Below are 27869 nucleotides of genomic sequence, written 5' to 3' on the forward strand. Positions count from 1 at the left end.
GCTGGTGACCTCTGCTCCTTGCTCTGGACTCTGCTGTTCAGGTTTCCTTCAATGCTGGTGGAACTGGTTTCTTTTGGTGTTCAATTAGCACCTGGTTCCCCTTATCAGTCCTGCTGAAAAGCCCTTCCGGGGCTGCTGCAGAAGCATCAACCCTAAGGCCAGTAGCTTTTAAATTATCTCTGCTGCTTAATCAAACATGTTTAAGAGGGGCTAAAGAAAAGATGAGAGCATTTGGAACAGCATCCCAAATCACTGTTATTTGGGTTGTAAAAATAACGTGGAGGAATGCCATAAGGGGCTTGTATCAGGTAAGCAAGAATGACTACTGGGTGCTGCAGTTCAGGTGTCCTGGAGGAGGATGGAAGTGAATATTCCCCAGAATTTTTAAGTAAATTGGACGCAACTTTTTATTTCTCCATAGTTTCTCATTAATGTTTCCAAAGAGAAGAGTGGTTTTTTTCAATGCTGAGTCTGTGAAGATAAATGAAGACAAATGTTGCTGGAAGTGTTGGTAGAAGTGATTTAAGTTTTCTCTGAAAAATTCCTGTATTCTGTTCTGGTGCCCATAGTAATGCTCAGTATATTACTGTAATGCCAGAAATACTCCTTTAAAAATAAATAGCTTGGTCTTTTTTTCTTGTTTAAGCCTAAGCTGTTATCCTTGTGCCAATTTGAGCCTGGACTTCAATAAATTATCCAGCATTTACTCCCTGGGGCGTAATGGAGACATGTACTATATTCCTGACACACCAGGAAGCCTAGATCCTGCTACAGAGTGCAAACTGGGCTCTGGTGAATCTTCACAGGATCTGGCTAGTGTTCTCCTCCTTGGCTTCACTGCTGGTTTGTTATCTTTAAGAAGCCATAGCAAAAGCATGCAGGAGTTGAATGGGTGCAGTTTCATTTGCCTCCTGAGAATGACATGATTTATAAATAGCAGCATGGAAATATTGTAAAACTTTCAGCTGCTAATAAAGGAGCTTTTCTGTGCAAGTTGCAATATAGCACTTAGAGCAGCTGGGCAGTATTTGTGCTTTCCCTTACCTTTCTGGGATATCAGATGCCCTGTCTATTTATATTCATCATACATTCAAGTCTAAATGGACTATAGTCATTGATTCCTACTTTGGTCTTCCTGAATTTAATTTCTGACTACTACTTTTCCACTTCTAGTTTCCAAAAAATACTCACTGCAAGTTTCTGCTTATACTTACACGCAGTTTCCATTCCAATAAACATTTTCCTTCCAGCTTTCTCACAAATTCAACACTTTGTGAAATCTGCTTTACTTGTGTCTCATATTGCCATGTGTAACAGTTCTTAACTCCTATTGACAGGATCATGGTGGCAGTAAATCATGGAACAGAGGAACCATGAGTGATCTGGGCATTGCTTCTGGCAGGGCATTGTGACTGGGCCTTTAATTCAGCTGATTATCTTTCTAAAGGAAATTTGATGCAATGTTTCATTCTTTCTCTTTTTATTGGAGTGTTGAGTTACTAGGTCATTTTTTAGATGGAAAAGCCAGGATCCCTACTGGTTTTCATTCTCTGTCTGGTTTCTTAAAGGATAAAGATCTTTGCTGTAAACCCTTGGTAGACGTTTGGCCTGCTGTGTTCTGCCCTTGGTGGCTTTGTCCTGGTCTCCAAGACAGTCACTAGGCAATGGCACGGCTGGATGTGGAAAAGATTAAGTCCTCTCTCCTTTGAATAGATGGGAGGGCTCCTGCTGGCTCTGGGGCACCTGGGATGTTACCTGCTGGCTCCACAATGTTTCTTCTGGTTCTCTGTGTACTTCAGTTCCTGTGCCTCAAAGGGATGGAAATAAAGAAGGAAAAAACTTAAATGCAGCTGGTGCTGTAGCCTATGGAATATTTGGGCAATGCAGGGTTTATTCTTTCAGGTGAAGCTTTCTAGAGCTGCAGCAGAGCTCTTCTGCCTTGTTACAGGTCAGAAATAAGAAATATATTAGAAATAAACTTTGAACTGGGTTTAGGGAGGAGGAAAAGGTGCATTATGATGTACTGGACAACCTCAAGCCCTTTCTGACTTCCTTGATGCAGTCTTGCAAGATGGCTTTGCCTTATGCCTGCTGTTGTTTTTACTATGTCTGTTTTCTCCCCCGCGAATTGTCTCATTCCCCAAATCATTTTACAGCAGACTTTTCTTAGTCTCAAGTGGCCTTAGCCAAGCTATTTCCTCTCTTTGTGCTTTAGTTTCCCCAGCTGTAAAATGGGGATAATGAGACCTGCTTGCTTTTGTCAGGCACTTAGAGATGTGCTTACGAAATGCGCTATTAAAAGGCTTTCTATGTATAACTGCTATACAAACAGCGGTTGTCCAAGTTTATTTGAATTACTTTATTAAAGTCCAGGGTTCTGAGCATCCTTTGTTTTTAGCAGAGGATGTTATTTATGCAGTAAAAGTGCTCAAAATGTGAAGCTATTGATCGTTGCTGATAAGTTTATGGATATTAAAGCATTAAATCATCACCACCCATTATCAGCCATTCTGGTGTCTCTGGAAGCTGAAAGTGGTTGTGCATAGCTGGGGCCCTTGATTATCTTGGAGTGATCAATAAAAGGTTTTCAGCAGAAGCTTTTATTGCCACGTGGTTAAAATGTTCTTCCTGTGCATCCTGTACATGATGACTTCAGCTTGAGGAGAAAGAGAGCAATCCTTTGCAGGGTAACTGGATTACACAAAGAAATGTAGGCATTATGTTGAGGTAGATATTGCTATAGATATAGATGGAGTTTTCCCCCTCCAACTCCTGCTGCATTATCTTAGGCTGGGAAGGTTTTCTTGCCTGTCATGGTGCTTGTCCAGCAAGTTTTGAGCATTTTAATTACAGCAGACCCATGGTGTTCAGGGAAGGGAGGAAATGGTTGGAAGCAAGGAGATAAAATCAGAGCCATAACTGAGCAAAATTGTTTAAAATCTATGTTTTGTTAGCAGAAGCGTGTCTGGTGCCTCATGAACCTGTCCAGGAAAGGAAATGCAGAGCCCAGTCTGAAAGCACCAGTGCTGAAATGGGCGCTTGGTGTTGTCTGCAGGAGGGCTTTGTGCCCACTGTCTGCTATTGCTCCTCTCTGAAGTCATGCGGGGCTCTGCCCTGTTGGAATGCTGACACGAGTTCCAGCCTAGAAATACCTCGAAATATTCCTGTGAATTTAGCATTTTATTGAGAGTGCAGTGTGCAGTGTGTCTCTGTCAGTAGCTCAACAGCAGTTTTTACTTTGTTTTGCAGACAGTTTCCATCCTGGAGCAGAGGCTGACACTCACTGAAGACAAGCTGAAGGAATGTCTTGAGACTCAGCAGAAAATCATTCAGAACAAAACAAACTGATTTCCTGAGATCAGACAGGAGCTAAAGGAATTGGGAGGTTTGAGGTTGTTTGTGTTTCTAACAGACTGTGTGTGACTTGCTTTAACAATTTTGAGCACAATCTATTTTTCAATTGGAATGTATAGTTACTGTGTCTGTAAATAGCTTTGTTACTTCACTAAAATAAAAGCAATATTTTATTCATAAGTGTGGGTAACAATTGTAATCTCTTGTACTTTCCAGAAGTACAGCAGCCAGCATGTGGATTGAGTACTAACCAGGAAGGTCACATCTCTCCTGCCTCTGATCCTAAGTTAAAGTGTGTAAGCAACTTGGAGTTGCCAGATGCCTGGCCCAGGCTGTATTAGGCTTGTTGCTGAGGTGTGTGCTGCCTGAAGGTGAGAAGCAAAATGCTCTCAGGATATTTGGAGCAGTGGTATTTCACCTCTGGTCTAGGACCCTATAGAGCAGGTGAGGTCCTGTGCAACTGGCACCTGGAAGGGTTTGTCTCAGCCAAGACTCACACAGCAAATCTGACACAGCACCTGAGACCCTGGATGGTATTTGTGCAGAGGTGATTAAATCTGATACATTCAACCTGCTCCCATGTGCAAGATAGGAAAAATGATTGAGGCTGGGACAGAGGTCCCAGCGTGTCAGATGCAGGGTGATTTCCAAGGAGATTTTGCTTCATCTTTGCTTCTTAAATTAAAGGCAGAGCAAAGGGTCAGGAAGGGAACTAATCAGTGGAATGTTTTCTCCATCATGGAACTTGACTCTTCTCATACTGGACTCCTTTAATTTTTGGTAATTTTGCAGATGTTTTCATAATTGAGCAGCTCATCACTGGCACCTTCCTCCCCTCATCGCTCCTCCTGGCTTTTTTTGGGCTTGAGCAGGTGTTCAGTATGTAACTGCACAAGAATTTGGACTTTTGGGACATCCTGTCTGCAACACCCCTTCTGCTAACACATACCGGTGGTCTCCTTTCTTGCAATAATCTCTGACCCACATTCCCGGAGAAACTTGAGCACCTCAGGGTTACCTTCCTGACTGAGGTCTGTCTGACCTCTGCAGACAGGGAGGCTGCCTCAGTCCCTGCCCTTGGTGGTACCTCGTGCCACCAGCACCTGCCAACCTAGCACAGCTTCCAGGGCCTCCATCTCCACGTGTGTTGTGGCACCCTGGATGCTTGTCTGAGGACAGGCTGGCACCCTTACTTCACATGGGGTTTAGCTGGTTAAGGCCAGGGCATGTGGTTTTGGCTTTGGGATGATTTTTGGCACTTGCTTTTGTTGCAGGCTGTGTTGGCTGGGACAATACCTTGGTGGTGTTAATGCTCCTTGTCCCACATGAGGGGAGCTGGTTGTGTTTTGTGTTTTCCTGCCAGCCACTAGGAAGCTTCTGGTCTCCTTCCCTCCTGGTCCTTTGTACATCTCTAAGAGCCCCTTGCTGGCATGATCACAATATTTCATTCCTTCATTTGTGGGAGGCTGAGAGCTTTCTCATTTCCATGCTTGGTTGGTGATGAGTTTCTCTCTGCTCTGCCACAGACTTTGTTTTCTGTTTCCAGGCTCTGAGTCTGATAAATCATTACTTTCCCTTAATGGAATCAATTCAGTGGTGATATTCTGTGTTCTTGCTCTAAGCTTTCAGTGGCTTTTTGCTGAGAGACTGACATCATTTTCATTGAAATGAGCTTGTGTGGTGATGCATATGGGTGGGGAGGAGGGTACTCAAAGATGCTGTGGCAAATTTGCTGCTAGAAAAACAGCTGTTTCTGCCCTGATCTTCTGCCACTGAAACAATGACAAAAATCGGTTGCCAGACCCTAAAATTTAAACTTGATCCTCAGTGTTGTGGACTGGCCTTTGGGATTGGGGTGTGGAGGGGAAAATTGAAACATTCCTACAGCAGTTTTTAAGCTAAGTTGGTCAGAGCATGGTGCTAATAATGCCAGAGTAGTGGATTTGATCCCTGTATGGGGCCATTCACTTAAGAGCTGGATTCAGTAATCCTTGTGGGTTCCTTCCAGCTCATTCTGTGATTTACTTTAAAAATAGCCCTTGCATATTTTTAATGTGTAGTTTCTAATGTCTTGGAGACATAGTATTTTAGAGAGGATGGCAGTACAATTTACACATTTCATGTGTTTCCAAAGGTACATTTGATACAGATGCTTTTCCTTTTCAGACGTTCTGAGCGAATCCATTTGAAAGATGTACTTGTGCTTCTAAAACAGTATAAGTGCCCAAGTGCTGAGGACAAGTGGGATGTGTAGGGTGTTATGTTTTAACCCCAGTTGGCAGCTAATCCTCGCCCAGCCCCTCACTCGCCCCAAGTGGGATGGGAAAGAGAATCAAAAGACTAAAAGCGAGAAAACTTGTGGGTTGAGATAAAGACAATTGATCAGGTAAAGCAGAAGTAGTGAAAAAGGCCATCCCCAGGAGAGCAGGGCTCCATCACGTGTAATGGTGACTTGGGAGGACAAATGCCACTGTAAACTATGAATGCCCTCCCTTTCTCCCTCTTTCCCCAGCTGTATATGCTGAGCATGATGCCACATGGAATATCCCTTGGGTCAGTTGGGCTCCTGGTTGTCCTCTCCCAACTCCTTGTCCCTCAGCCTCCTCTCTTGGGGTGGGGTGAGAAGCAGAAAAGGCCTTGTCTCTATGTAAGCACTGCTCAGCAGCAACTAAAGCATCCCTGAATTATCAAATCTGTTACCAGCACAAATCTGGAACAGCCTTATAAAAGCTACTGGGTAAAAAAAACCTATCCCAATCAAAAGCAGCAGCTTGGGAAAATTGCTTTTCTTACCTTGTTCCATGTTGTTGTAGCGGTATCCCCAGGAGGATGGGAGTGGGGAGTCAGGAGGAGAGGGAATCTTACAACCTCTATATGATTTAGGTGGCAGGAAAGGCAATCTGAAAAGATTCTAACAGTATTATTTACTTTCTTTGTCCTAAATCTCAGCAACTTCATTTTCCCCCTTACAACCCTCTTACCAGGAATAGGACTTAAAATGTACCAGCACTTTCTGAAGGCTGGCTGTTGCTTCAGAGGCAGGCAAGGCTTGGAAACTACAAGACTGACATTTTAATCCTTGTGCTTAAAGATTGAGCTACAACCTCAAAAAAAAAAAAAAAAAAAAAAATTCTTGAGGAGCCCATATCCTGTTGCTTGTCTTGTCCTGAGGCTCCATGCTTTATCCACTAAAACTGCACCACAGTTTTTGAGTGCTGAGGAGAGTGGAGCTTCTGGAGTGAATTAAACCCACTTTTGTTTTTATACTCATGATCTTTTTTTTTATTGTGGGCACATCTGCAGTGTCCCATTTCTGAAGCTGTTAACTTGGGGAGCAGTGGAGCAGCCAAGTGAGGAGCCAAGCCTGTGGCTTGTCTTTGGGCTGACATGGCCTCTGCACTGCTCGAGGACAAATCCTGCCTTGAAAACCTCATGTGGTGAGCTCTGTGCAGGAGGAGGCTATGAAGAGTTAAGGATTTTGTTTTGGATCACCAAGGCACAGTGGAAGCCAAGTTCTTAAAAAAGTAGTTTAATTTGTTGCCATTACATTTGCCAGACATATGACCTCACTAAACTTTCAGCAAGGGTTCTTTGTGCTGAGATTAGCCCCTGGGGAGCCTGGTGCTGCTGCAAATGGCTTTTTGGCTGCTGTGAGTATGGAGCATGTTAAACATAACCATGATCTGTGAAAAAGTAAGAATCTTCAAGCACTGCCCACTTTCCTTCCTGTCTGGGAGTTGGAGTTGGACAGATACAAGAGCAGAGCTCATTACTGAATAGGCAGAAACAGCAGAGCACTGTGGTACTGTCTCTCCTGGCCAGGAAATGCAATGGCCAGGAGCATCCTCTGCCCACAGGCTCGTCACTGGACATGAGTCCCGCCAGCTAACCAGGAAATAAAATCCAACTATGATCTAAGTAGCTGGGCTGAAACTAGCCAGCTTTGTGGTACAAATCACTTATTATATAACCTCTTTAAAGAGCTGCTTTTGAACGAAATGTTTTTTGAAACACAAGTGAGTAGGAGCGGAGGGAAGCGAATTGTTTTACAAAGGTTTGTCACTCTGACGTGAGAGCAGGGCTGTGTTTCTTCTCTTGCTTTTAGAAACAGTTGGTTTGCAAGTGCTTCTCAAGTGGCAGGACCTGATCACCTGTAGTTTTGGAAAGGAAATAAGCTGGGAAAGAAGAGTCTCTTATTGATACTCCTCTGTGTGTTTGACCTGGATTTAGTGTGCTGTAGGAAGTTTTACGTGTGTCTCAGGGAAAGCTGGGATTTGTAGCTCTGCAACTGAGCTGTCACTGCAGGCAGACATCACTCTTCAGTCCCCCTGTTCCCTGTTCTCCTTGTCAGGGGAGATATCTATAAATTACTTCCTCTGTTGGAGTACAGGTTTCATGAAAGAAGAGCTTGTCAGAGATTTGAATGTGGAGTGTCAGTGAAAAGAGAGTGTTAGGCTTGCAGGGCCCAGGTCTCTGGCACCCCTTCCTTTCTCTCTGTCTCCTTGTAGCACAGCAGCCAGTGCTGCTGGTTATGGTGTGCTGAGAACCTTTGTGCTGCACTGCACAAGGGGTGGCTGTCGCCTCAGGTGGAGTTTGAAGTTACCTGGTATGAATTCTGAGAAAGGTGAGGGTACATGGTTAAACCAGCAAGTTAGGAGAGAGTGCTGTGGGGTGGTTTCTGGTGGGGGGTGAGCATCATGAACACCTGGGTGTGTTCTGGCAGAGGGTCATTTTCAGCTTAGCTGCAGCTGAGACAGGCCAGGTGACCGCTGCTCGAGGCCAGGAATTTGCCATCTGCAAGGAAGTCCTTCCCCAGTGACCACCTTTAGATTTCTTTATACTCACTCCAGCCCTTCCTCCCTGATAATGCAATACAGCTGGAAACACACCATTCTGTTGTCACAAAAATGCTAGGCTTGAACACTGCCGTGACCCAGTGCCAAAAACCTGTCACCCCTGTTCTCCCTCACTGTTTCTGCTCCCTGCAGGCACCTTCCATGCAGCTAATAACTCACTGCTGCCTTCCAGAGACTAGGCAAGCTGAGGATACAGTGGTGCTCTGCATGGTACAAGGATTTTTCTGCAAATTTCCGGTGGCGAATGCTACTGCGACTGATTCTGCTTACTGCAAGAGCTTGTGGCTGTGGGGAGCATGTGCCACTGTGGTAGCTATTCTTGCAGCTGGTGACTGAAAGGGTTAAGCTAAGCAGCTGCCTGGATGGATCTCCTGCATAGCCTCGCTTCCCTCTGGGGTGGCTGCTCCTGGCAATGATTTCCTCCTCATGTTTTCACAGCCAGAGCTGAGCTTTGGTGTGCAGGGCTTTCAACTGGAGGAAGGACTTCTACCTGTTTCAGCTGAAATGAGCACCTTGGAGTATGCTGGGCACCACAAGATCCTCCTGGCAGCATGGTCTGGGCAGAGGATGGGGGGGCATTGCTGTTCCCCTTGTGTGAATCCACTGCCACGTGTAGATGCTGTAACAGCTACAAAGGCTCTGCCCGTCTGCTCTTACACCTGGTCTGGTGGTAAAGCAGGCACCTTGTGCTAACCATGGTTAACTGGGATGGTTTTCATCCTGTGAAAGCCTAGGAATACCCTTTTCCTTTTGTTCTTCTAGGCTGTGGTTACTTTAGAAGACACTGTTCTTTTCATCCTTGGAGCAGTAGGTGTTGATTTCTGTGTCAGAGTCTTCTGATGCCAGCCTGTGGCTGGAAAAGCTTCTCATTGCATATTGGGTTCCCTAGGTCAGGAGCTTTTTACAGGAGTTAGGGATGAAGATTCTGGCTTTTGGCACTTGTCCCCTGTGGACATCAGTCAGTAGAACCAAGACAGTGGTAGCTGTGGTGTTGCAGAAACTGCTGAGTGCCCCTGGAGTGAGAAAGGCAGGCTTCAAGACTCCTGTTTGTGAAGCAAGATCCCCAAGGTGACCTGTTTGACTCTGTCCCTATCTATGTGTTGTTAAGTTAATTAACAAATAACTCTAATGCCACTTGATCTCCTGCTCAAAGATCAATGCTTGCCTGCTGGGCTATTTTTTCTTTGTAGATCCTATTTGTTTCTTAAGAGAGAGATTATTTGACCTGTGTATTTGTGTGATGTTTCTTTCTTTTATTCTATTATTTATAAAATCAATAGGTCTTAAAAAGGAACTCTTACCACAAAGTGTCTGGAGCAGGGTGTGCTGAGGAGAAAGTGAAAACCTGCCTGCTGGCCAGTCTTTCCCATCAGCCTTTGCTGGAGAGAAGAGGAGCTCACCTGAGCACAAAGAGGTGGATTGTCCATAAAAATGCCTTGACAGCAGCCCAGGTGATGGGGGCAGAAGCAGAAATTCTTGCCTGAGTACCTGCAGGTCACACAGTGAGCAGGGCCAGAAATAAGGGTGGGCCATGACATTGGTGTTCTAAATTTGGCAGCCCAGGTGGGAGATGGGAGGCATAGTCCATACTCTGTGCTGCAGAAAATGCTGAAAATTCTTGGGATGCCTTTGAGGGGAGCTGTTGGTGGTGTTGAGCAGGCTCAGAATGCTCTGGAGACATTGCAGTTGTGGTGAAGGCAAGAAACAAAGCTGAGCAAGTTTCTGTGTCTGGTCCCTTTTCCCACCCTTTGACAGCAATGGGCCTGTTGTTTTCCCTGTTTCCCTGTTTTCCCTCCCCATGGGTCGGCAGTGCATTTTGGAGGTTATGTTCTTTGCTGCAATTCCCCTGCTCTGCCTCTCCACACTGTGTGCTGCCTCCATTGCCAACTCTCACAGGAGAAGTGAAGATGAAAGAAAGCAGAGATGATTATACTTAATAGCAATGAAAATTGGTGTGGTGATTGAGAGGCTGTTTCCCTTCCTGCTCTCCCACTTATTGAAGTTGGGAGGCAGCTTTGAAATCTCACATGGTCATTTGGCCAGCCCTCTACCGGGCTCCACAGAGGGGAGGGGAAAGCCAGCTTGCATCTCTGTTGTCTGGGTTTGCCAGCCTGTCCCAGGTAGACAGGAAAGTCTATTTCTCCCCTCACTTAAATAAAAAGCCCCTTTGCCCCCTCTGCAAAGTGCCTCTGCCCTAGCCCCAGCAATTTGGCTCACCTGCCTTTTGGATGCAAATACTTGCTAATTTACAAGTTGGGAAAGAAGCAGCAGAAAGCTAATGAAAGTCAGCTGAAGCTCTCTTTCCTTAATCCACCCCAGCAGTTCATAGACTGGATCAAAGAGCTGTGGGGTCAGCTGCTACTCATCCTGCAACAAGCTGCCCTGGCCCTGTCCTGGGAGCCCAGGCTTTGCGAGAATTGCTGGAGGTGGAGAGGTGCTGAAATGCCAAATAATAAATCTCCAGCAGACACTGGAAAGGTTTTCCTTGTCTTCGAGACTGGCATGAAATGGATGCTGTGGTGTCTCAGGTGTTCAGAGAGCTCAAGACTGAGTGAGTGACAAAGGAACTGTGATTCCCATGGTTGGAGCCAGTCTGTCTGTCTGTCTGCAGTGAATGGCAAGACAGTGCAGCCACCAAGCCCAGGGGCAAGTGCATGCTATGGCCTTGGCAGAAACCTCTTTAAAAGCATGACTGTAATTCTTATCCCAGCATTTATTTTATGTCCTGGGACCCCTTCTTATCCTTCATCAGCTTCCCACCACCCTGCACCAAATGCTGCTCACTGCGAGCATCTTCCCCCAACCTTTGCAGCCAGAGTGCAGGATTTGACAATGAACCAAATTATTCCTGATGTGTGGCATACTTACCTCTCCTGTGGCTATCTGTAATCTGCCCCCATTCTCCTGAAACCCTCCTGCCTTCACAGACTGGTGAGACTTTCCTTTCCTGCCCACCAGGAAGATGCTGGATCTGTCTCTTCCTCCTCCCCAGGTATTTCTGCTTTTTGATTTTTGTTTGCCTCTACTTTTCTGTAGCCTCTCAAGAAGCCTGGCCTGACTGAGAACTGTGTGCACCGTGTTTCTCATCCCACTCTGGCAGTCATGAGCTTCTGCAGGCCCCACACCTAAGGTCCCAGTTCGTGGGCTTTGCAAAATCCCTTTCAAAAGGATTTCAGGGCTGGTCCTGTGAGACAACACAGGGCCAGAGGGAAAAACATGTACCACTTGTGTGTTCTGGTATGTGTGTGAGTCAAACTCCACCCAGGAGTCTGGGACAGTGCTGGAAACAGTCCTTTTCTCCAGTTGATGACCCTTCCTGGAGCCCCACCACATCTGTGCTGGAAGGTTTCTCTGCTCTCCTGTCCGATGGAAGCTGTCTCGTTGATGGGATATCTTGTAATCCCAGCATTGCAGAAGCATCCTCGTGATCTCTGCTGGAGACCTGTGAGATAGGAGAGGTCATACTCTGACCACTCTTCATGGACAGGGATCCTGACTCACTGGAAGGCTGAGTGACTTGTTTCAGACCATGGCACTTGCCTGCAGGTGGTTGTGCTGTGGCCTCCAGCTGGGACATGGCAAGGCAGGTTCGGTTGAAGCTGGCTGGGTGCTGCTGGCAGTGGGAGTGTGGCATGGCTGGAGCATCCAGCTGTTCTACCACTGCCTCAGCTGGCTTTTGCAGCCTGTGTGGAACTCAGATTTGCAGCTGCAGTGGCTGAGCTAAGATCAGCACCTGTGTTTCTGTTTCTTTTGGCTGTCCCATGGGATACTTGTGGCTTTGCCTACTAGAAGGCGCCCCAGAGTTTGGGTGCTGGGTAGGGATGTGGTGTTGCAGCAAAAGTTTGGTTTGGCTCTGAACTCCCTGTCCTGAGCTGGAACTGGTGGCGACCCTGGAGACCTAGGCCTTTTTCTCCAAAGGCAGGGATAAAACTGCAATGAAAGGGGTGGTGTGGAAGTCAAAGCTAAGTGGTATCAGAGTTACTGATGAAAGATCTGCTGGTGTAGAAAGCTACAAGAAAACCCCACTGTAGTGATGTTCTCCTCTCTGTTGTTACAGTCCAGGAGATGGAAACGTCAGTTAAAACAGAGGCTCCTGAGGCTGAACCAGTCTTTTTGGAGATTGCAGAACAGCATCCTAAAGACATGTCTTCACAGTTGCCTGCATCCCTCACCAGTGTCTGTGCTTGGCTGAGGAAATAGCTCATGGCTGTGTTGAAATGTGTTTGGTTGGGTGACAGCCCAGGTGCAGAGCTCTGGGTGCTGTTTCATTTCCTGTGCATCTTAAGGCTCATCTCTTGAGTGCTTTCTCAAGAGGCTTTCTTGTCTTCCAAACCTCCTCCCTTGTTGACTCTTCACAGGATGGTTTCTACACTTGGATTTTGTGTCTTACTTCTTCCTCTTTGTCTCCTGAGGGTTTCATGCCTGTTAAGTTCACTGGAGATCTCTGAGAAGGGAGGGATCCTTCTCTCCATTTTTTCTTCCCTGCTGAGTGCATCTCTTGATAAAAGGCCTTTCTCCCTATTGTTGTGCTGAGTGACCAGGATTGTGTCCTTGCTTCAAGTCCATTTTCTTGGCTCACCCTGAATATGCTCAGAATTTGCTAATACGATTTGCAGTTCCTCACAACCACATCTTTCCTTAAGCATCAGGTGTGGAACAGACTATTTTCCACCATTTTGAGACTGGTTTCTCTGGTGGTGGGCTTCAGGTGCAAATCCTAAATTTCAAGTTTTCCTTCTGAGCCTCTCACTGCTCTCCCATTGCTCTGATCAGCCAAGGCTGGTGGCAGTCTGCCACTACAAGGAGGATGCTGGGATGAGGGCAAGCAGCAAGGTCCTCTGCCATCAGTGCTGTGTGGCTTGGTGCAAGAGAAAGCATCTCCTGTTGCCCAGCAGGTGCCATACATGGTGTGCTCCTGATAATGTGCAGTGTGAACTCACCTCCCAAACCTGACCCACGGAGCTTGTGCTGATGAGATAAGCCTGTGCTGGATGGGATCTGCCCTGCTTGGTTGTGTTACACCTACATTGCACAAAGTAGGTTACTCAGGCAGTGTTACAACTTTAATGCATTTGGGGCGCTGCCTGCATTTTCACCATTTGTCAGGGTGGCTCAGGGCACAAGGAGAGGCTACTCCAACAGGCAAGGGAAGGAGCCAAGAAATGAGGCTCCTGCTGCTTAAACTGGCTGCTGTGGAGTAGAAGGATTTCAGAAAAAAATCCCCAAATTGGGACGTGCCCAATACTTCCCCTGAGCTTGTGAGCTTGACCTGCCCCCAGGCAGCTCAGTTCCCCCACCCCATGCTGTGTGGCTGAAGGAAGCTGGGGAGGTCGTGTCCTCCCCCAGCCACAGGGCAGGATTAGCTCCCTAAACCATGCCAAGACAATAAGCTGCAGATCAAAGGCAGATGAAGTTGGCCAAGCCATGTGCACTTCATCTGCCCTTCATCACCCAGTGCTCCTTGGATCCTGCCTGGGGGTCTGTGGGTCAGCCAGCGGTGTGGGAACAGTGCTTTGGTGGTCTCTGTGCAGATTGTGGGGACAGATTAGGCTGCATGGGAGGCATAATCAGGAGATTATCATACCTTCTCTTATCTTAAATGCCATCTCTTATCTAAATGCCTTCAGTTGTGCCTTCTGCAACAAAACCTTACAGGTTTGAGTAGAAGTGAGTTTATCAGGTGGTTGCTGTGGTGTGGCTGGGTTAGCAGCAGATGCCTGGCTGTGAAGGGAAGCTTGCAATATCTTGTCTTTTGGTGCATGATGTTTGTGGAAAACTTCTGGGCTGGCTGATTTCAACTGTTTTCTTCCCCTGGACACCATGCTTGGAGTCTCTGTATTGCCCTAGAGACTGAAGTTTCATGTCGTGGAGCTGAAAATGGCACTGAGGATATGGTGAGTGAAGGCTAGGGAGTGTGGCCCTCCAGCTTCACCCCAGCTTTCTGGAACAGAACATCTGCACTGTTAGGGGACACTTAAAAACTGCTGTAAGCTCTTGAAGGAGCTGGGTTTTACTGCAGCAAGAATGTCCTCAGTCCAGGCAGATGCTTGCTCTTCTCAAAGCCCATCCAGTGTTTCTGCTCAAACTCATTTTGTGTGGGCTGTTTCAGAGGTCTGACAGTTATTAAATCTTACAACCCTGGTCAATAAAACTCCTTCTTGGCTCCCAAGCTGAAGGAGCTTATGTCACTGGAAGCAGTGCTGAGGGTGCCATGGTTATGTACCTTCCATCAGGAACATAGGTGGGCCTAGAAGAAATGCTCACTGCCTTTCTTGAGGTGCTTGAGAGCTGAGGTAGAGCTGACAGCTCTTGGAAATGTGTCATACCTTTTGCAGGTGTTAAGGAAGTGTTTGAAGTACATGCTACACACAAAACTGTCCCTCTGCCCAGGACCCAGGTGGGTTGTGAGCCGTGCCAGGGTACACAGTCACTGGGCAAGGATGGACAAGTACCTTGGTGGAAATAGTTACACTATTGCATTCTCTGATGGGTTGTCTTTCCTAATTTCCGAGTCCAATTTTGACATGTGTGGATAGAAAAACAACTGTGAATATTTTCCCATAAAAAGTGCCTTTGTTTTCCAGCAGACTCCAGATCTGATAGAAATGTTTTGGGGTGGGAGGTATTAATTGCCCTTAGCACAAACTCATTTTGCAATGCAGGTATAAGGTGTAATGGCACATCCTTTATCAGGGACTTGGAGCTTCATTGCTCTCTTAGAGGTAATTCTGATTTTTTTTTTTCCTGTTACATAGATCCCACAGATCTTTCCATATACTCAGTCGTGTTGTGGAAGAGGAATCAAGCAGCAATTTTCTGGTTTTCATTCATGCTTAGAGACCTCTGGGGTCTTTGAGGGAAAAAAAATGACAATTTCCCTTTATGACAAAAAGAAAATTTATTCTCCTGTTTGAAATTCCTTGTTTCTTATTGCTTAGCTGTTGTTAGCCTTCCAAAGTACAAATGGTTATGATTTCCCTGCTGTTGTTGAAATATTATAGACTTCTCATTGGGTAGCATTGGGGAAAATTTTGTTTACCAAAGGTGGAAATTTTGGGAGTCAATTTAGCACTTCAGTGGGAGTCATTCTACAACATCAGCAAATGGCATTTGCTGCCGGCCAGCATCTGCTGACTTGCTGTGAGTGAAGTTGGGTGAAAGACTTGGGTGAACAGCAATTTTGCAAAAAACTGTCACTTCCTTTACCCTGAGCCCATCACAGATTTAGCCTGAATTTGCTCAGGGCAATGCTGAGATTTTTGCTGCTCCCCTGTGCTCAGAGCATTCTCTTGGAATTGCATCCAGGTGCAACTTCCTCTTGCTTCTGGAACGATCTGGATACATTTTACCCAGGTCCTAAATCTTACTCATCTAGTTTTATTCAGCATTTTTTTCAGTCAAGTAAGAAGCTGTTCAGTTTGTCCTGTGCTGAAGCTCAGGAAGATGGGGGAAGATAAACTCTTGAATGATTGAGGCATTTGGACATCAGAGTTAATTTCTAAGGTGTCAGGAAGGAAAAGGCTCTCTAAATCACGCACCCTGGCACCCTGATGTTACCTGCTTGGCTAATGACACCTGTAGGCTTCCCCTCTGGCCTTGGATGACAAAATTACTCATTGATGCTTGTGGTGTCCCCTTCCAGGTGATGTGGCCCTTCACCACAAGCCTTGGAGGGCTGCTGTAGCCCTTAGGTTGAAGAGGAAATCGAGGAGGATTCAGGATCTTTTGAGCCCATGGAAAATTCTTGCAAATATTTGCCCTGCACTGAAGAGCAAGGGAAAAGGGACCAAATAAATTGGAGATCTCCAGAGCAGAAATGTCTCAGGCACAGCAGCTCTTCAGAGCAACAAAACAATTGAACTGGACTCCCTTTCCTAACACACAGACCTTCCACTTAGACTCTCTAGGGAATAAACCTGGAGTCTAATTCCAGAGATCTGGGCTGGAGGACCTGGCACTGGGCACAAGTGCAGCAAGGATGTTGTCTCCCCTTCTGGGTGTTGAGATGTGATGATGCAGCCTTGTGTAGGTGTGAAATGTCAGCAGTGAATGTTTACCCAGGGTGCCTGATGTGACGTGCAAGGACCTGCCTGTCATTTTGGGCCATCTGTTTCTTGCTGTGGAGGTGTCTCTTGCCTTTCCTCATGACTTCCTCAGCCTGGTTCTTCTCTTTCCAGTCATGGTCCCTTACTGCAGGTGCTGCTCTCTCCCTCTTCCTGATCTTCCATCCTAGGTCTGCTCTGTAGCTTTCTTCCTACCAACATCCTGGCATTGGGTTTGGGTTTGGATTTTTGTGGTGGATTTGATTCCATGAAGCTGCACCCTTTTTGTGAACTTGTTTTTCCTCATTAAATGGTTCTCCCCTTGGCGTGGAAGAGACACGCTCAGGCTCTGCCTGTCTGACTTGCACTTGTTCAAGCCCTGGGGACTGCAGAGCTTGTCCTGACGTGATCCTGCAGCAATGGAGAATACCTGTAACACAGGGGAGAGAGCATTCATTGCTGGAGTAACCAGGGAAATGGGAAATGCCTGCCTGACTGCCTTAGAGCCCTTATGGTGCTCTCCCAAAAGTCTCTGCTCAGGGAAGAAGCTCCCCTGGTTGTTTCCCCTCCCTATTCAGGGCTTGGCAGCACTGTAGGAGAGTGTACTTGTGCATCTGGGGGTAATTCTTACCCTGACCCCACAGCACTGGGTCCCTGCTGCAGGGGGAAGGGACCATGTGCCCACTGCAGCTTCATGTCAAGTGGGATGTGACTACAGTCCTGCCTTGCTTTTGGTGTCAGGGAAGGGATCATCCCTTTTTCTCCCACCTCTGAGACAGGAGTTTTGTTCTGCTGTGGGGATGCCTTTCTCTAAGGGAAAAGGGGAAGACTCGGGAGGAACAATGCCAGAAAGGTCTGATCCTGTCATTTCCCTCCCAGTCCTGTGTAGTGCTGGGCACTGTCTGCCCCAGCCACCACCACAGGTTTTTGGTGGGCACAGGATGTCCTGTGCCTTGGCATCTCTCCTCTGGCCATGTGGTTTCTCCTTGCATTGTGGTTTCTCCTCCCTGGGCAGATGATGAATGAAGGAGAGCATTTCCCAGGACGTCTCTCCTGGGTAGGCCTTTACGGTGCCATATTTATTTTGCAGGATTGATGCGTTGTGCACTTTTCTCTCTGGCTGATTCAAGCAAACACACACAAATAACACTGCTTTTATCTGCCCAGGCCCAGACCCTGCTCAAAGCCTCCTCCTGGCGTGACTCACTCCTGGGCATTCCCTGGAGAAAATAGATGTGGTAATTCAGTTGCAGATCCCATCCTTTTCTCACGGCCCTGTGGTCAGCTGGCTTTGTCAGATGTGCTCCAGGTGGCTGGCAGGAGAGCAAGGTGCTCTGAGCAGGAGCCTTGCATCAGCCAAGTGTCTTTTCCTGCCTCTCCTGCCCACTCCAGCCCTCCCAGAGGGATCCTGCTGCCTGGCAGGGTACTTGGTCCCACAGCCACTTTGGGACACTTTCTGTCAGCTGTGGCACTTTGGCTCTGATAGAGGCATTGGTGTAAACTGGGTTCTTGATCCATTTAGTAATTCATGTTAAGTAATTCATAAAAAATGTGCACTGTCACTTTTGTTAGTGTCCTGCCTTTGCTGGTTTCTGTGAGGGTAAATTTTGTTCCCTGAAAATTGTTGTTTTTACAGAATGCTTTTTTTTATCATCTTGTTTTTCTTTCTCCTGTTTTGCCTTTCTGTGTCCTCCTTTTTAATCGTTAAGTAAAACCTCATCATAAACTAAAATCCATATTTTAAGAAAAACAACACATAAAATTGAAGGGGAAGCTGGAATCCAATCTGATGAATAATAAATAATCCTGGACTCAGAAAAGCCTCAGCTATTTTTCTCAAAGCAGCCAGTGCACTGCTGGCTTGATTTGCTGCTATAAATATTGGCCAGGTTCTTTCAACCCTTGGGAAGGTAAATGAGAGGCCATTGCCAGGTTTGGTTGATGTTGCATGTCTTGGATGATGAAAAGGCCAGAAGAAGGGGCAGATGTGTAGCTGTGAGCAGGTAGCCCAGCCCCAGTGCAGGCTGGCAGCTCGGGTGCAGCACAGAGCATGTGCTTGATGTGGGATCTCCCTTTGCTGCAGCTCCAGCACCAGCCTGGGCGAGAAATCGCGCTGGTTCCAGCACGGCAGGATGCTGGAAGCCTTCCTGCCCACACCAGGAGCAGCACCTCGCTGACAGGCACAGGGTGCACCCCTGGCATTCCCATGCTACTTGAGGCTGGGGGGTTTGGAACGCTGACACTCCCCACACAGCCCTGAGTGATGGAGCAGTTGGACATCAGTGGGCAGCTGGGTGCTGTGGTGCCCTTCTTCCTTCCTAGTGCCTTAAAGGAGCATTTTTGCTTCATCAAGACCCCCTTGTGACAGCTGAAGCTTTGTCCTCTCTCTGTCTTTCCTTTCCTTTGCAATCCATGTCATCATAGGGCCACAGAATGGTTTGGGTTGGAATGGGCCTTAAAGATCACTGAGTTCCACTTCCATGCCTTGGAGACAAGCTTTTCTAGATGACACATTTCACTAGATGAGCTTGCTCAAAGCCCCTATGCAATCTGGCCTTTCTGCATGACACACTAGTAACTTCTAAACTCACAGGACTTGTCTGCCTCTCATCTTTCCATGCCTACAAAGCCCTTGCTGTTGTTTAGCTCCAGGGCAGCTGTCCTCTGTCCTGCCCCCTGGGGCAGGTTGCTGCAGGATTGAGTGTGATTCTTTTTGGCACAGCCTGAGCCTTGGATTTGGACTTGTCCCCAGCCCTGCCCAGCACAGGGCTTGAGCACAGACCTGAAGGAGGAGATAAGTACAGCCTTTGTGTGTCCGACTGGAAGCATCTCCTGTTTCCAGCAGCAATTGTGAGGTATGCCAGGAGCTTAGAAGAATCAGGAGCATGTGTAGACCCATCCATCCCTGGCAGGCAGCCCTTGGCAAGCCATGGTTTAAACACTGCTTCTCCTGGCAAAGATGGTTTCCATCGTGCTTAAGAAAGAATGGCTTCTCCAAGAATTTATATCCTTTCTTATTATCACAACTTAAGCTTGTCCTCCAGGCTCTGTGGAAATTCCCCCATTACCAAAGCTGCTGTTCCTATCCTGAGGGGGCTGCACCTTGCAGGTTCAAGTCTGAGGAGGGTACATCATGCTGGGGTATGTGCTGCTCTTCACTGCAAGGACTTTCTGTCTTCCTGTGGTGGCCCATGCCACACCTGCACAGGGCTGACTTGATTGGCCAAATGATTGAAGAGACCAAGTCCTTGAGCACAGGTACCTGAAGAACAAGAAACATTTGGAGATTTTCCCCTTGACTTTATAACTTTCCAGTGGAGCTAATGACAAAGCAAGAGCTGCATTGCTACCACCATTATTGTCCAGTGGTCTTCAGTGGTCTCTGGTGTGCTTGCCATTGGTGCTGCCCTGAGTTTCCTGGTCTGAGGGGTTTCATTACTGTTGGTTGGGGGATTTTCTAGCAAGTTGGCCAAGGGGGATTCTCTAGCAGCAGTGCCTCGAGGATCCTGGCTGTGGTCCCTGCCTGTGCTGGCCATGCTGCAAGTCGGATCCAGTAGCATCGTGTCCATTTCCATGGCAACAGCACGTGCATGACCATAATAAAGTCAGATTATAGCTCCTTCCCTGTGTGTGTGGGCAGGAGAGGAGTTTTCTGAGGTAAGAGCTCAAATGACTTGCAAAGGAGCATTTTGGCTGGGTAAAGGCAGACTTTCCAGTGGCTAGGGAGGCTGTTTGTGCAATGCTGGAAATGCTAATGAAGATTGAGTGAATTTTCTGGGATTTTTTTTTTTTTTTTTTTTTTTTTTTTTTTTTCTCTGCCAAGCAGATTTTATTCACACGTGTAGTAGGAGCTAAATTTAAGGGGTGATTGTCCAGAAAGGGCTACAGAACAGGTCTCTGAAGCCTTTTTGTCCCACAGGTTAATAACATGGGCTGTGTATTTTCTCAGAAGTGGCTTTAATGCTGTGGGATCCAGTCTCAGCTCAGAGCGTGCTACTGGGATAGCTTTTTGTCATGGGCTGAATGCCAACAGTCAGGCTGTGGGGAGAGCTCCCACACAACCCTTGAAATTAGTCTCTGAAGAGCAGGAGCTGGGCAGGACTCTCAGCTTGGCCAGTGATGATCTCCTCTGGGGATGTGGTGTAGTCCAAAGGGGTCCATTTGGTACCTCTGGAAATCTCTTCCAAATGAAGCCATGATAGGACTGCTGGCAGATCACTGGTGCTGGTTGATGTTGTTGGGCCTGTTGGTTGCTTGCTCTCCAGCATTGTCAGCACCGTAGCTACATTTGCATGGATCTGAAATTATGAGTCCTTTGACCCCAGCAGTTCCAGCACTTTGGTTAAAAAAGCAGGAACCTTTTTAATGTGGTCAAACCTGGTTTTCCTTGTCCAGTTCAACTACAACAGTGAGATTCCTGGGTGGGCTTAGGAGCATAATTTCTACTTCAGTATCGAGCCATACACAAGATCAGCAAGATTTAGGCACCACAGGGGTTTTAGAGGACCAGGCATCTGAGCTGTGCTGAAGTAGGAGTGGGGATGCTGGTGTGGGAAGGACACCAAGGAACCTTGCTGCATTCTGAGAGTGCCAGATGTATCTTGGTGAGGTTTCTGTGGTGGCTCCTCACTCAGTCTCGGGGTAACATCAAAGGAAGCTGCCAGGGGAAACAGAGACCAAGGTAATACCTCATCATGGGAGAGCTTTGAAATCCCTGGCCAAGGGAAACCTGCCTGATTGGCTCCAATGGGGCCAGCAAAGCTGGCCTTTCCCAGCACAGTGTGTGGGGCTGTGCTGGCCCTTCCCTGGGCTGTGTGACAACTGTGCATGGATGGGACAGTTAGATATTGCCCTGGTGGCTGCTTACAACAGAAAATAGGGCAGTGCTGGGGCAGGTATTACAGCCCTAGGAAGCTCCCAGGAGGGTCTAGGGAGGGGTTTGGTGTGGGTTAAAAAACGTCAGGCCCCAGGTACTGTCAAGTCTCACAGAGGTTCAGTACCACAAACATTCTGTGTTTTTTTGTTTCCCCTTCCCATCCCTGCCACCCCCTCTGCTGTGTCCCCCAAGATGTGGCTGTGAGCTGACTGTGTGTTTTGGAGGTGGCACCCGGGTAGCACCCACTGACTCACCCAGTGGGTGTGAAAACCAGGGGCTGGCTTTAGCACCAGCCCTGCCAGAGGGATCTCAGCAGTTTCAAAGCATCCTCGCTGCTCAGCCCGGCTTGGCTCGCTTTCAACAGCCTTTTGCTTGAGCACCAAATTCCTCCTTGGGAAGTGCAATATTCATGAAGGAGACACGTTAATTAGCAAGCTGTCTGCTCCCTGCTTTGGCATGTGAGTAGGTGGTGTTACCTCTGGAATTAGGTTGAAATCCGTTTGGTATTTAGGTGCATTTGATTTGCAAGAGCTTGTAGGCCCCTTAAAGAGCACCTCTAAAGCACGTTGAGCTACACACAACTTTCATGTGATATGTTTTCTTTCTGTCACTCTGGGACATGCAAGGACACCTTATTGCCAACGTGGTGTCCTCTGGCCTTCTGAACAAACTGTGGACAGCTGTCTGCCAGCATTCAGGACAGATCCAGTTGTTCCTGAGGGCATCTTCTCTTGCTGGCAGAGCAGCCAGCAGGTCAAGAGATCCATGATTATCTCGGACTTGGTCATGGAAGTTGCTCAGAGGAAGCTGATTCTCAAATTGCACTGTGTTTGGAAGTCAAATGAGCAAACCCCAGCTATGCAGCTTCACAACAGCTGTGTGTGGATTTGCTGCTGTCCCCAGCCTGGAGAAATGTTACTGTCTCTGGTTGACAGTTTTGAACCCCAAAGGAGTTGCATTGCAGCCTCTTATTGAACCCCAATGGCATAAAAGGGAACACAAAATGGTAAAAACACCATCAAACCCAATTAATTTCAAATCAGTTCCTGGCTATTGCTACCATCATCACTGTTCCAGTGCTAGTATATTGTCTTCAACTATCAGTAAGAGTTTTGGCAACTTCTCTTGGGCACGAGAAGCCAGAATCTGTGGAACTGACTTTGGTTGTTTTTTTTTTCTTGAATCTTTATAAGATATCTCCCTGTTCTGCTGAATTCTAGGAGTAAGAAGGTAGAAAGTGAAGATGCTAAAAAAAGACTAAAAATCTTACTTGTGTTGTAATTGCGAAATGAGATTTTCTTCCCTTTTGTAAATGATTTTCAGTGGTTTCAATATTCTCTTTTGCTTTCTGTCATAGCAAAAAAAAATAGAGGAAAAAATTAAAGAAGTCATGAAAAGACCAAATGTTTTTAATTTTCTGGTCAATCTCTTAAGAACTTTAAAGAAATGGCTCATGCTAGTTTTTTGAAAAAGGCAGAGAAATTCCAGTTTCTGCCTGTCATTTTTTCCTTCCACTTGAAATAATTCATCCAGCCCTAAATTAAAACATTTGATTTGGAAACTGGGGCAGAAGGTGAGTGTTTGTGGGTGTGTTGGCAGGGGCATTCTGAGCAGAGAAAAGCTTTAGGAAGGGCAGGATGCAGCCCCAGCACGGCAGGGTGAGCTATACTGGGACTGTCTTTGGGTAAAAGCATGGCGGGTGCTGCTGGGGTGGACGAGGAGGTGAGGACGCCAGCCCAGAAAATCTTTAAATACTTCCAACACAGGAGCTCAGCCCCCACTCCTGTTAATTTGGGAGCTACTCCCAGCTGCTCTCTCTGGCTCTGAGGGATGCCCCACACACCCAGGGTCAGCAGCCTGGGCACCCAGCACCCCCCAGGACAGCTCCTTGCCCTCTCTGCCTGGGTGTTGTGCTGAACACCTAAGAGAGTGGAGAAGAAGCCCACGCTGCAGTGAGGGGTGAGTGCCTCCTTTTCTGTTGGAGCCCCTCTGGAAGATGTTCATCACTAATGCCTTGCTTCTCTCATTTAAATGAAGATTTCTGCATCCACAGGCATTCCTGCTCTGGACCTTGTGAGTCTCTGCTCCAGGCTCTTGTCCTTGGTGTAGGCAGAGGCTTTGCTGAGCCCATGGACTCCTGGTTATCCACAGCATGAGAGTGCTCCCAGGCCAGGTTCAAGACAGACCAAGCTGGTTGAGTTGTTTCCTTCCTGCTTTCCCTGAGCCTTTCCCCAGCAGTGTCACCCAGCTCACTGAGCAGGAGTCCTGGGGGGCTGCTGCTCCATGGCAGTTCCCTTGTGTGGGTGCAGCCAGCTGCACTCTGTGGGCAGCCAGGCTTCCTTTCTGGTGCCTCTGGAAGCAAACCCTGCAGCAGGGGACCGCTGCTGTGCCTGCTGTGCCTGGCTGATGATGTCAGGGAGGAGAAGGCTGTTGGGAGAGAATGACTTCACAGAGCCACTCTGGGACTTGTCACCCCTCCTCACAGTGAGGGCTGCTGGAAGGGAGCCCAGGAGAAGCCCTGCCAAGGATGTCTTCATCCTCATACCCCAATGCAGGCAGTGTTTGCAAATGCTGAGGTGATGCCGTTCTGCCAGGGGCCAGCCAGGGATGATAATGTAGCTTTTGGTGGCTCTGCTCAAAGCCCCAAGAGCCTCAAGGTGTGTTTTGGCTTGTGGGTCACAGTGGTGGGTTTGGATGGCCCTGGAGGAGGTGACAGGAGGGCATTGGCTATTTGGTTATGGACCCAGAATGGCTGTTACTGAACTTGATGTTCTCCAGCTACACCTGAAGCACAAGGGGGGGATGTCCTAATGCAGCACAACTTTTATGGGCTTAATTGATTGCTGGTGAAAAAACCCAAGCCTCAGTATGCTGTGAAATATCCCTGCTGCATCCCACCATCACCTCAGAAGAGCATTGTAGAAGCACTCCAGTCCTGGTGCAAGGGCTGCATGTGGCCAGAGCACATCCACTGTGTGTTGTCAGAAAGGACTTTTTGCTTTTGCAAGAGTGAGAAGGAGGTCCATTGGAAAAATCTCCACTGGAGTACCAAAAATGTTTTAAAATTATCTGTCTTGCATTGAGAAGGTGTAGAAATTCAGAATGGATAGTTCTTGTAAGCTGCCCCACCTGAAACACCAAAGGATGGAAGTAATTAATGAATTCTTTCACTATCCCCATTGGAAAGGTGCTGGCCATGGCCCTGGGAAGCGGTTGATGGGCATGTGGAAGGCAGCTGCCTCCTTTGCTTTGATCCAAACCAGTGTGAGTACCTGTCCAGAAAGGTGGGGTCATGCTGGCATCTTGCAGTGCCAGAGCCTGAGATGAGGCATGGCTTCTCTTTGAAGTCAGGAACAGCAATCTCTGAAAATAATATTAATTAAACAAAAGCAAAACAAAAAGCAGGACCTACTCCTCTCCACTCCCCCATTGGGATGATAGGACAAAGCCTTTCCTGTGTTTGTGTTGGTGCTCAAAAAAGAAGAGGGAATATTTCTAGCAGCCTATCTCCTTGGTAATGGGCCCATTTCAATCCTGTGGTTAATTATATTAAATAATTATGGTACTTAGTTCACTTAGCCTGTGCCTTTTCACACCCTGTGATAGCAAGTACCAGGCAGAGCAGTGAGGGGCGGTGGAGTCGGTGCCCAGCCTCAGCACTCTGTGCCAGCCCCTCCCAGTGCTGGTGAGTTCAGAGGTGCCCAGGCTCATGCTGGCTGCACGTGGAGCATCTGGAGCAGGGGGTGATGCAGAGAGAACATCCAGGGAAGGTCTGGTGCACAGGGCCAGGAGCTGTTCCTTCTTGCTGTGTAATGAGATACTGCCACACCTGTGCAAATTTTCCCATAGCCCGGGGCTTGGGTGGAAACATTGTGGGATCATTAAATCAAGCTATTTAGGAGCTACTTGAAGATGGAAGGTATGAAATCTGCATATGAAATGGTGGTCGTGTCTAGGCCATCCCCTGAGCTCCTGACCAGTGACTCTGGCTCTTGGCCGGTGCCCCTGAGGGACAGGCAGAGCTGGCTCGTGCAGAAATCCCAGCTGAGCTTCTGCTCCATGTTCCAGAGTGTTTGGGGCTTGTCTGGCAAGGCCACGATGTGCCCTGGCATGAGGAGCCAGCCAGCAAGCTCAGGTGGTGCCTGTAAGGACAGGACCTAAGGGAGATGGAGGAAGAGGTGTGTGGATCTGGGACACAGAGCTGGTCCTGCTTTGGGGCATGGTTCATGCCACTTTCAGAAAGGTTCTGCTTACCTCCTCTGCATTTGTGCTTCCTCCTTTCCCTGTACTGGGATCCCAAGGAACTGGGAAGGAAGCTGGGAGGGAGAAAAAGGCTTTTGGTTTGAAAGGCCTTGTGTGTTTGAGAGCTTCATTAGTGCTTTGCTGCACGCACCCCAGAAGAGAGCTCCAAGCAGCTCCCTGCTTCTGTGCATCCCTGGGGAATTCTGTCTTCCTCCCCCACCTTCCTTTCCCAGGGCATTAATTCCTGGGAGCTGGGTCTAGTAATGCAACATCTTTTCCTTTGCTAGTCAAGACTGCAGGGTAGCAAGCTGATCCCACACCACATCTTCATTCTACAGCTCAGTGATGTGTCTCACCTCTGGTCAAGGGGGTGGGTCAGAACATGGAAGCCACATTTTTCCTTTGGAGACTTGTGCAGAGCTGGAGCAGCTCCAAGCACGGCTCCCAGGCTTGCTGCCTGCTCCATGCCAAGCTGCAGTGGTACAGGGGCTGCCAGGGATCCAGGTTTTGGCTGGAGGAACAGCAGTTCTGATGTGAGCAAAGAAAATGCAGGCAAGTTGTTTCCCTCCTGTTCCACTGCACATTGCCTTCCACACATGTGCAGTGTGATGGATGTTTCCCCTGCCTTTGCATAGCATCAGGTTGGTCTGTAAATCCCTGTAAGTCCTCTGCATGGGGACAAATGCAAATGCTCCATCAGCAATGGCCTCCCCAGGTGGCATTAAATATGTGCTCCCCTGTGCTCTGACTGCCTCCCTGCAGCCTCAGCTCAGAAGCACCACTCAGGCTTTAGCATCTGCTCTCTTTAGCTTTGCAGCCCTGAAATGCACATTGCCTTCATGACATGTGATGTGCTGCTGACTGTGGGATGTGCCCAAATATTAACTTCTCAAGCAGAGCCTAACTGCAGCTGATGGGATCTAGGGCTGTTTCTTGCCATTTGGGTCATGAAGAGAATTTGTATAGGTAATTAGAAGTGCTGCCCTCCCCAAAGAGTTGGTGGGAGAGGCTGCTGTCAGGAGAGAACTGGGTTGGAGGTTTGCTTGAAGAAAGATAAAGTGAAATTCTACTGAAGATGTCACACTGGGTCTGAAGGTACCTTAAGTATTTTGGAGAGGACCAGGACTGATGCTAGGTGGTAGTAAATTGCTATTAGAGGGGACATTTAGGAACCAAAACCCCAACTCTAGAGCTTGATTTTGGGTTCCTCTTTCTTACACATGGGACCTGGCTCTCCCAACAGGATGAGTAATACACCTGCTGTATCCCCCTTCCCAAAGCAGCCTTGGGCATCTCCCATTGGATCACTTTAAACCCAGCCCTGCCTGACCTTTGTGTCCAGTTGAACAGCATGACCGAATCCTTGCCCGTGGGGAAGCCTTGTTTGATTGTGGAGGTAATAAGCTGACTCGAACACAAGAGCTGATAGTTTCAAGTAACTGAAACTTAACCTCGCTGCATAAAGCATCATTGTCCTTCCACAGAAATCCTCTGTCTGGGAGAGCACAGCTGCAGGGGAAATAAATGCTCTTCTTTTTTTCCTTTTTCTTTCTTTTTTTTTTGCTGTTTGTTTGTTTAAAACCCAGGGCCCTTGGGTTGGTTTGCTCTCGTTGGCTGTGGCAGGGCGGTGCTGGGATGTGGGTGCTGAGCTCTGCCCAGGGGGCTGGGGCTCCCTGAGTGACTGTGGGGCAAATTCCCTTTAATCCAGGGAATTAAACCCCAAGCAAAGCCATTGATGGTCATGGGTTTAGTTGAGATCCAGGCCAAATCCTGTTTCCATTGAAGCTAAATGGGAGCTTTAGCTGCTGGTTGCAGAGGGATCAGGGCTAGGACCTGCTGCCAGGTGTTGAGCACATCTGCCCTACTGACCTCACCAGAATGGGCTGCCCTGCCCAGTGATGGGTTCTGGCTTCCTGGCTGCTGCAATGATCTCAGAGTATTTAGGGTGGCAGTAGATGCTCAAGCTGTGCTTTGCCTCCCCTGTACAGGTCCTGACTCCAAATAACCTTGACAGGTTGACAAGGTCCTGACAACCTTGCTCCATTTGAGCTGTCACCAGGCAGCAGCTGCTGATTCGTTATTTGTCTTCTCAAAACCATCTCCTGATATGGAAACAGTTAATCACTGCCTGTAACCAGCAGGGACACCAGATCCTGCCAGCATCTGTTTTGGACATCAAGGCAAGTGGGCTTGGGACAGCTTTATCTGGGGTAGAACATTACTACTGGTGGTGTACTAGAACTGTGGCTTGCCTGCTGCTGCCGTGCTGTGAGGCCAGGAAAAGCACTCCCAGATAGGCTGACCTTCCAAGGTGTGTTATAAATGGAGTGAAAACCCAGGTATTTTTGAATACATGTATATGAGTGATTGTTTTGGACATAAACTACTGGTTCTGGGTGCTGGGAGCTGCAGGAACAACCAGCTCCATCAGTGCTACATCTGCAGATGTAGCTCAGGGCTGGAGAGAGCTGGCTCAGGGCTGTGTTCCCCAACACACAG

General features: G+C 47.8%; 1 protein-coding gene across 25 annotated transcripts in view; it reads left to right on the forward strand.

The window, feature by feature from the left end:
* POC1A (POC1 centriolar protein A) overlaps positions 1–27869 on the forward strand; it is an 88429-nt gene that overhangs the window by 40601 nt on the left and 19959 nt on the right. For 11 of the 25 annotated variants that reach the window (XR_014958167.1, XR_014958171.1, XR_014958172.1 and 8 more), the window contains 2 exons: positions 3250–3385; positions 3571–27550. Coding sequence is in view for 6 of the 25 variants with exons in the window: in XM_085590652.1 (XP_085446778.1) it covers positions 3250–3348 (99 nt within the window). In the remaining 19 variants the exon portion in view is untranslated. Of the gene's footprint in view, positions 1–3249; positions 3535–3570; positions 27551–27869 lie in introns of those variants that run through there. The other 14 variants (XM_085590652.1, XM_085590653.1, XM_085590654.1 and 11 more) reach the window with 6 other exon arrangements.

The sequence above is a fragment of the Lonchura striata genome, chromosome 12 (genome assembly GCF_050655825.1).
Source record: "Lonchura striata isolate lonStrDom1 chromosome 12, ASM5065582v1, whole genome shotgun sequence".
NCBI classification, from domain to species: domain Eukaryota; kingdom Metazoa; phylum Chordata; class Aves; order Passeriformes; family Estrildidae; genus Lonchura; species Lonchura striata.